The sequence below is a fragment of the Merops nubicus genome, unplaced genomic scaffold (assembly GCF_000691845.1).
Source record: "Merops nubicus isolate BGI_N331 unplaced genomic scaffold, ASM69184v1 scaffold20976, whole genome shotgun sequence".
Lineage (NCBI taxonomy): Eukaryota > Metazoa > Chordata > Aves > Coraciiformes > Meropidae > Merops > Merops nubicus.
The window spans coordinates 226-10,107 of record NW_008617560.1 but is presented as its reverse complement, the minus strand read 5'-3'; the positions used below and the strand labels follow the sequence as shown (position 1 = coordinate 10,107).

General features: G+C 39.9%; 1 protein-coding gene across 1 annotated transcript in view; it reads left to right on the top strand.

Annotated features, from left to right (window-relative positions):
- Positions 1-3,751, top strand: part of MLLT4 (myeloid/lymphoid or mixed-lineage leukemia (trithorax homolog, Drosophila); translocated to, 4) — a gene marked incomplete at its 5' end in the record, with an annotated part of 83,155 nt that extends 79,404 nt beyond the window's left edge. Inside the window, 2 exons of the mRNA XM_008943195.1 lie at positions 1,693-1,777; positions 2,899-3,751. Coding sequence (XP_008941443.1) covers positions 1,693-1,777; positions 2,899-3,043 — 230 coding nt within the window. The remainder of the gene's footprint in view (positions 1-1,692; positions 1,778-2,898) is intronic.
- Positions 3,752-9,882: the final 6,131 nt, after the last annotated feature.

Sequence of the window (9,882 nt, the reverse complement as noted above, 5' to 3'; positions counted from 1 at the left end):
GCTCTTCCTGCCTCCCATCATCCACAACCCAGAATGCCATTTCATATGTAATTACATTTCCCAATCCTGCTTTCTGTTAATTTAAATGGAAAAATGAATCTCAGCAAAGTGAAACGTTCGGTGATATTTTTTTTTGTGTGTGTGCGCGCGAGTTTTTTTTCCCCTGGAAAACTATGGAAAGGAGAATCTACAAAGATTTGGTTAGAGTTTTGGTAACAAAGAATACTGTAGTACGATGCTTCGCCTTTAATAACCTAATTCATAAACCATACAACTAATTCTGAATACTCTTATTTCATAATTTTTAAAATAGCCATGAGAACAGGTTAACTTCACCTGATTGCTCAAGCTTCTCTGAAGACTGCCTGCGTAACGTACAAAGCCGTTTGCACAAAATGCAGAATTCACTGTGCAGTTACCATCTCCCATCTTGCTGACTCTGTTACATTCCTGTCTTTTGCAGCTCTTTTCTGTTCTGAACGTTAACTCTAGCAAACCATGCTTCTGCAAATTTTGCTTTTGTACCTTCTTCCACTGGATCTAAGATGACCGAGTCTGTAAAATTAAAAAAAAAAAACTAATGGCAACACCCAAATCAAAACTACTGTCCTAAAGCAAGTGGAAGTGTGAACCATGGCATGTGGGTCCAGATGTTTCTAAGGAGGGACAAGTAGTACTTCACATGCATGTAAGACTCAGGTCTGAAAGGAAAAAAGTCCTCCTGTGCCTGGCATACCTAGTATGATTTGGTCTGCTACAAATTTTTGATGGAAAAAATTTAGCTGACAACACACTCACTAAGTTTCATTCTGTGTTCCAGCCTCATATGTTTCTTTTATTGAATATTTATGAAAAGTTCCATATACCAGTGGAAGAAGCAAAACATACCTTTCTGTACTGAAGAAGGTTCACAAGACATAACATGTACAATATGAGACCAGAACTGTCTGAAGACAAATCTGAGTATTGTGCTGACACTTACTCTGACAGTTACTAAGATAGTATGGTCTTAAATAGAGATTAAATTATTAAACTTTTTGATTGGAAAGAGAAGGTTTTGTCTTGTGGCCTTTAGAAAGAATTAATATAATGTGTAAGACCTGTCTGTTATATCAACTTAGTCTAAAGGTGCAGTGCTGCAAGATACTTGCTGGAAACTTAAATTTAATGGCATGGAAGGAAGAGGGTATTTTCTGAGTGATACAGTTGACTTAATCATACTAAATAAAGACAAAAATTCTGAGTGCTGAATTGCAAAGATGGTATATACTAATCTTAACTTACCTCTAGCCTTGTAAAGAGAGCAGCTGAAGCTACCTTATTTCCTGTGGAGCTTGTTACAGGATAATGAAATGTGTTGCTCTTTCCATCAATATTCTTGAACAACTACTAATATCTGTCTTACAGTAAGCTATAATTAAAGACTATAATTTGGTATGTGCTGGATAGTCTAAACAAAATGTTTTCTGACTCAAAATTAAGAATAAAAAGGTTACAGCTCTTTTGAGGGAGCATTGAAACCAGTAGCACTGGTTTTAAATATTCTAGAGCTCACAGGACTGTCTAAATTTATTTCTGATTCTCCTTTGAGATTATTTCTTGAAAGAAGCACTGCACCTTTTTGAAAAAATACAATATAAAACTTTGGTGTTGTAACTGTAATCCTGCAACTTATTTTTTCTTTTGCATAAGGAATAAATTCATACACTGGATCTGCAGGAGCAGCTGTTGGAGCCCATGAAGTTTATCGGGATCCAAGAGAGAAAAGATCTAAAAGGTGATGTGCAGGAGTCCATTAACTTTTATACACCTGACTTGGCTAACTTCTGCAGTATGTTCTGGTGTATCTCTGGGGGCTGTTCAAGAGCTCTGACATTGGAGAATCTTGGGTTCAACTGAGTTCTCCACAAGTCTTTAGGTGACCTGAAGTACTACTTCACAGAAGCAAATTTCAGTGCTACAGTGGACTACACTGATCATTGTAAATGAACAACTTCAGCTGTTTCAGATGTATTCATAAATCTGAACACTAACTCTTACGTGGGATTCCTATCATATTTGTAATAAACATAAATAATACTGGCTGTATTTGATATGTGAGTGGCAAGCTTTACTGTGTAGAGTACTGAATGCGTGACTGGGCTTGGCTAGGATTTTGTAGAAGCTGTTAGCCCAGTTCCTACCTTTTAAAACGTAGTTAATGTTTTAGTGGAGTGTGCAGACTTCTTAAAGCTAAAATTAAAACCTCTTCTGATCAAAAAACTTAAATATATATTAAAGCATTATTATATGAAGGTTAATCACATATGTAAAGTATTGTTACAGCTACAATTAAGATTGATCTGAGAACTTCACTGTGATCGTCAGAAACACATAGTAGAAAAATCTGTTTGCTGCAAGGTTAAGAGAGAAGTGCAAGAGCTTAAGCAACAATTGTACTTGGCAGCTTTCCTAGTAGAGAATAAAATACAGAGGTATTGCAGGCACTACAGCTACCTCAGTACCAGCAGCTTTGTTTTATCAAGACATAAAAGCTTTTTATTCTAGTGCTTTTTCCTAGACACATCTCACGACAGAGAGGCTTCCTAATTGAGCCATAACAGCAATGCCACACTAATACAGACAGAGCCTTAGTTTACACCTACACTTCACTTGGGATATGGGAAATAAGTTCTCACTTGTGTTAGTGTACCAGGGAGGGATGTGAGCTGTCAACTAAGTGACAGCACAATGTCAGAATTAAAGGCATGCGTGGGGAACAAAATCTTGAAGAATGCAAAATAGAGAATCTTTTGCTGCAATCAAAAAAACTATTGGTCAATACACATCACTAAATTTTATTATATTTAAGAATATTGTAGATAACAATTATAACAAAGACTATTTTTCCCTTTCCAGTCAAGATACAGATTTACCTGGAGCACCAGAAAACTTGACGTTCAGGGAACGCCAGCGACTTTTTTCACAGGGTCAGGATGTATCCAATAAAGTAAAAGCTTCTAGGAAATTAATGGAACTGGAAAATGAGTTGAACACAAAATAAGATTAAAGCACCTTATCAGATGTAACTGAAGATCTCTAAATTGAGGGATTGAGATGGGCGGGGCACTACTAATGAACAGAAAATGAATGTTTTCTGAAAGGAGTGACTTTGATTCCTCTATATCTAAGACTGTTAATTAAGATTTAGAGATGTTGCAATAGCAAGAAAACTGATTACTTTGCCAGGAGCTTGTGGTCTATACAATGAAAGCACTGTAAAATTTTAAAGATATGAATCATGTGAAGGTAACTTTCTTTTCCTTTCTGTTTTGGGGGTTAAGTTCTTGTGCACCAGACCAAGTAGCACTTGTCAAAGATAAGTTCTGTTTCCTGGTGTTTTACAGACACACTTTTGTTTTAGCTGCTGAGCAGAGAGAGTGAGAATAGCTTGAACTGCCTAAACTAAACTGTGCACTAGAAGTTAGTATTTTAGGTTAATAAGAAGCCAATATCTGGGCCACCTTAAATAAGACTTCATATGCAAGTTTGACATACTGTATGGTGTTCATAGAATGATCAGCGTATCAATACAGATCTTACCATTGCTTAGTACTGGAATAACACACATCCTGTAGGTAGAGCCTTGGAATAAAACCATTTCTAGTCCTACGTATTTGTTTGGTCTAAAATGGTTGCCTAAGAATTCATCTGTAGTTACAGAAAGTGTATGTTGATGCATCCCCACTGTATGTGCTTCAGACTTTCAGAAACATGAAGATCAAACTTCTGGATAATTATTAAAAATAACATAAGCAATAGATAGTAGGCTACACTAGTGGCCCTTCATCAGCTAGGACCAAAATGTAAATAATGTGTTAAAGGCAAGGAGTAATGATTCCAGTTCTAAGGTGGGCAGGACAGAGGTGTCTGTTTTCTGAGAAAGACGGATTGGAAGGTGTCAGCCAGTTGGGCATGGAACAGTGCTGGTAAGTCTGCTATTAGCGGTTCACCAATATCTTCTTTGTTGGTGTTTTGTTTGTTTTTTTCTTGAATCTGGAGAAGCTGACTGGCATGCTGGAGAAAAAAAGACCGAAGTGTGAAGTGTCAAATACAACACTGCTGGTTGGGAGTGGGAACGTTGCACGCTCGTTAACAGAGCTGGGGTGCTGGCAACAAACCATCTCTGCTCGTGCTGAGCAAGCAGTGCTAGCAAGCTCTTCTTTAGTCTCGCTGGATTTACTGACATCCTGTTACTGTTGTGCTGAAAATCTTTTTGGCAGTTCAAGCTATTTTTTCACACTGTAATAGCCTTATTTAATTTTAAATTGTTAATCTTTTCCTCCCACTATTTCTTCAGCTATGCGTATGTGGCTGATGATGTTGGGAATAAGGACCTCATCAGAGTTTTTCTCATTGTGTGATGTTAAGACAATATATATTGTGATTCCAAACAAATTTTCTATTTGACAAAGCCCTTTACTGGCTTTAGATTATTTTTTTTTTCCCTGTATCATATTGTTCTCTTATAAATATATATTTAGGGAATTGTGCACACTTCCAAATACAAAGAGGTAGACTTTCACTGCCTTAGGAATGAAATCACTTTTAATAAGAGTTGTATGATAAATAAATGCAAGTTAATGAAAATTGGAGTGTAAATATTTTTTACATATTTCAGGTTTCTTATTTGAAAGTGTGCTTTTACCGTTTCACCTCTTAAATATGAAGTAGAAGATTAAACTGGTTCAAAGTGTTAATGAAGGATCTGCATGCTTGCTATGTCTGTTAATCAGGAAAAGCAAGCCTCTCCCAATTTATCTTGAGAACACTAGCAGCCTTACAGTGACAAATTTTTCTTAAGGAAAAAAAAAAAAAACTTTATGCTGTGGCTGAATTACTGTTGCTGCTAGAATCTGAAAAAGGCTTAGCAAAAAAATACCTATAACCTTCAGTCGAGTGGATTTGGCCGCTATTGGGCATTCGGGTCAAGTGTGAATATGTGTAAAAGTGCTTTTCATATTTGTCTGTGCATTATTATGAAAAACATCAAAACTGCTGTAGTTGCCCATTTCTACTGTATTTCACTTGCAACCTATTTTTAATAAAGTTTGTATTGTATTTAACTTTGCATTAAATGTTTTTTTGTTCTGTTTATTTGATTCTGCATTCATAATGGTGTTATCATAAACCAGCGGGACTCTTGCTAATAAATTTTGCCTTACCTGTCCTTTTAAAAAATATTTACCAGTAAAACCAATGCACCTCATGACGAATAAATTAAAACCTCAGTTTTACATGGAGAATCAACAAAGGAGGCTGGTTCTTGTTGAACAAAGGAGGATTTTTTGGCCTAATGTTGTTCAGTATCTGTAGCAGTGACTTAAAAGAAGCTGTGATTTTTACAGCTCAACCAGCAACTGATGCAATAGTCAATATTGGCGGGGTCAGTTATGCAGGCTGGTCAGTAGGACCACTGTTCCTATCCTCCTCGAATGCACAGCTGTATTTCTAACAGCAAAGAGGAACCTGGAATGCAGCTTCTTTTGGAAAAGTAAATAGTATTTCAGCCAGTGTCCATTGCTGTGGTTCAAAACTCATTTGATCACTTTATTTTGAACACAAAGACAGGATAACGTTTTGTCAGATATCTGAAAAAAAATCAGTTTCACTGACCTGGCAGTGTGGATGGGTGGAGTCAAATTCAGTGTGTAGTTTTGAATGAAGGGTGAGCTAAAGGATTCAGGAGCGATGGTGCTCATCTCTTACCATTGGATTGATAAGGCTACTTGACTTGATTCTTGATAGGAGACAGTAATTTAAGCTCTGCCTGGGGATGGAACCAGTCCCCAGTGAAGTGCTGTCGATGCCTTCTGCTGCAGCCAAATGCCCACTGGAGGTGGGATTAAGAGCTACCCATGTCTCTTTCCAGGTGAGTACCTTAATCTCTTGAGTTGCGGGGTCTATGCTCTGGAATTTTCCAAATCACTGATAATGACATTCTGGATTTCAGTATCAGAGAGATACTAAAGGAACCACAGAAAGCCATGAAGGGCTGTTTAGTAAGCTGCAAGCAAATGGCTGCCAGGACCTCAAAGCATGGCTGAGGGGAATGGTTTATCCATGTTTTGAGTCTAGCTTTTGACTGTGAGAACAGCCTAAAGAAAATGAACTAACTTTTAATATAGAATGTGTCATCTAGAAGCAAAAGGAAACAATCCATTGTCCTTCTGTCTGGTAGAATGTCAGTCTAGGCAAGAGCAAAGGACCAGTACAAGCAAAAACTGATTTATTTCATGAGACCATAGTTGTTCCAGCTGTGAGCTGTCACAGAAACATTTATTTCCAGACTACAGTAGCCGAGGGGCTGCGGGGAGGAAGTGTGTGACACACAACAGCAGTAATGCATTTCCAGTAGGAGAACAAGTCCTGAGTGATGCCTTGCACGGCTCAGGTCAGGTTTGCAAAGTGAGCACACCAGTAGGGTGCAAGTGAACAGTGCAGCATCTGCTTTGCTTCAGGGACACAAGCTGTTGTCCTTAGCAGCGTAGCTCTTGATATTTTAATTGATGATGACCCTCATGGTGATAACTGTGAATCACATCTGCATATGCAGCCAGCTCTGCTGCTCCCAGCCAAGACTTTTAATTATGTTAAACCTCTGTCAAATTCTCCTGTATGTACCTATCATCCATACACACTGCTTTCAAGCTGCTTCCACGTATGGTCTGGCTGGTAGTTCCAGAAAAGGCAGGTGACCAAGTCCTTAGTACATGTCCTGTTTGCTGAAACAATAAACGATAGACTTGATCATACAGATTGCTGTTTGTAGGACAAGCAATGAGTACACAAGCAGCAGAATAATCAAGACCATTCTTTACCTCCTAATTCTGTCAGGTATCTTGAGAAATCATATCAAAAATAGTGATGGTAAAAAATGAGCTTTGCCAAGAATACATGTAGCAACTTACGTATTTGATAACAAGACTGGGAGAATATTTGTCTCTTCCTTCTGTTTTGTCAAAGATACTGCTGTCTCCAGTGGTCAGTTAGTGGCTGTGTGGCCCAGTCCTCCCAGTTCATAAATTTGGAGCTGGCAGGTAAACTCCTTAAAGGAGGCCAAAGTGAAATACACCTGCTCGCAGAATCTCACTTGATTCTCTGTAACAGATGGACATTCAGAACTGACTAAAGCAAATGTCTTGCTAAAAACATGGAACGAAATATTTACGGCTTCACAGAATACCGTTTTAGGAGGTTCAAATGACAGGCTGCATGTGGTACAGCAGGCTCGAGTTCCTGTCTGCTGAGCGTGGTGACGGCGCCCTTCCCCAGGCAGTAGAGAATCTGGGGGTGCACCGCAGTGAATCTCGCTGGCTTTGGCACAAGAGGGGCAGCAACCTTCTACTCTCGGATTTTTACCAAGTGCTTTTTTACCCATTTTGTTTCTTTCCCATGTGGGAATGCTGTAATGGATAACTCACACCAGAATGCTGAAGCTGGGACATCATTGTCTTGGTTCCATGACAACACTTACTTGGTAGCATCTTAAGATTCATAATCCACCATGATAGTTCACTGATGCTAAAATAAAAAAACTGTGGACTTATGCAATTTCATGAATTTTCTGGCCCTCTGGTTCCCCCGCAGGTTCTGTACTAAAGCTGGACTCCACATTTGCAGGGGGAAGGCAGGATTAAGTCGGTAGAATTTCGTGAGCAAAACCAGCAAGATTCTTCAAAGCAGAGAATCAATGTAGAAAAGCATGCTGGAATTCAGCCTTGCAGCACTTCCAGAAGATACCTAGATTTTATATTTGTTTCTTGCCTAGATCTCACTGACAAACTGTTTTGTTCCCTGCCCATCAAGCAACTTCTCTTGAGCTTTGGAAATACAAGGAAGTTCCCAAAAGATAATTGCTGCCGTTACAGTGAGTCACAGACCATATTGTGAGTGGTGTGTGGTTTGGGGGTTTTTGTTTTTTAGCTGCATTATTTTTTTAATACAGATGGGATTGTGTTTTCAGTACTATTCAACTTTCAGGTGTGCTCAAAGAAATTACTAAATAGTCCAGTGATGCTCAGTTTTAGGTTACTAGTTCAAAGTCGGAGTGATCATAAACTTCTCTGTTGCAGAAACCAGATCCTTAATCTCATTCACAAAAACCTACAGTAGGGAGAGATCAACCATTACAATTCAGAGATTATCTTTCTGACGTGAGGCTGAGTTATGCTGGAAAATAACATTGTTCTGAGTTGATTGCAGAATAAGCATTACATATAAAAATCACAGCTCAGTGTTAAGAATTGTGAATCACACCCCCCCAAGCTACTAAAATATTCTCCCTAAAATAGCTGATGTTGATAAAATCCTGTCTGCCCTAGGGCCAACATCTCATAACATCCTCAGTATTACAGTACTTTGGAACTCTTTTAGCCTAAATCCACTTGTCAATCTTCATTTTTCCAGCGATGCAGAACTAGTTGCAAGGATGAACGGCTGAGGGGCATTCAGTGAGTTTGTTGTGTTTGTGTTTTGTTGGGGGTTTTTGTTCTTTTTTTTTTAAACTGAGGCTGCAGTGTGTAGGGGATGCAGGAAGAAGCTGCATTATCACAGAAAGCAGTTGATAGAGTGGTGCAGAGTGTTTGTTATGATCTGTGAGAGATGGGGTGCTGCTCAGCTCCTCTGTTAAGGATTGCTCTCCCTTTTGTGCCAAACATGGTAGGATTCACTGCTGTATGCTTTTGGATTTTCCGCTGCCAGTATGGGAGCACGTTTGCCACGTTCAGTAGACAGTAAAATGAGACTGCTGTTTTGTGGAACTGGATTCCTCTGTAATTATGATGTTAACTTTGGTTTAAAAAGAAAAACAACAAGAAAAAACAAACTTCAACTGTAGTGCAAAAATAGTGCTGTTTCCCACTTCCAAGAAGCTGACATGTTTGTATCTGGCATACCTCTACATTTAATAGCCAAATACTATTCCAGCTGCTTTCAAGATAGTGTTCATAGAATCCTTTAGGTTGGAAGAGACCTTTAAGATCATCAAGTCCAACCGTTCAGCCAACACTACAAAGTCCTCTGCTAAAACAGATCAGAATCTGTCAGGGTTGGAAGGGACCACAAGGATCCCCCAGTTCCAACCCCTCTGCCATGAGCAGGGACACCTCCCACTAGATCAGGCTGCCCAGAGCCTCATCCAGCCTGGCCTTAAAGACCCCCAGGGATGGGGTCTCAACCACCTCCCTGGGCAACCCATTCCAGGGTCTCACCACTGTCATGGGGATGAACTTCTTCCTCACATCCCGCCTGAATCTGCCCACTTACAGCTTTGCCCCATTCATCTTGCTGTGCTATACAGTAGAGCACTAAATTGTACTACTAACTTACATCACATATTGGCCTCGGAAACCTTAGCAGACCACCAGCCACAGCCTGGATGAATAGCTCCTGTCTTGGGTAGCCTCTCATCTCCCCCAGCTGGACCTGCAGGTTTTGTCCATTTCCTAAGACTAGCCCTGGACACTGGTTTTGTTCACAGAAGTTACTGGATAAGTGAGGTTGGAAGGGATCTCTGGGTATTGTCTAGCCCAGGGTGAAAGGTCAGCTACAGCCAGTTGCCCAGGACTAGTTGGGTTTTGAGTATCTCCAAGGATGGAGACTCCACAGCCCTTTTAGGCAACCTGTGCTAGTGTTTGACTACCCTCACACGAGGTGGGGAAAGGGGGAAGGAAAAAACATTTGTTTATGTTTGGAGGGAGTTTCAGGGAGTTTCATGTGTCTGTCACTGGGCACCAGGGCGGAGAGCACAGCTCCACTGTGGGTGTTTACACATGTTGGACAGATCCTCCTCAGCCTTCCTTCATCTAGGCTGAGCAGCCCCAGTCCCACCGGCGTGACAGA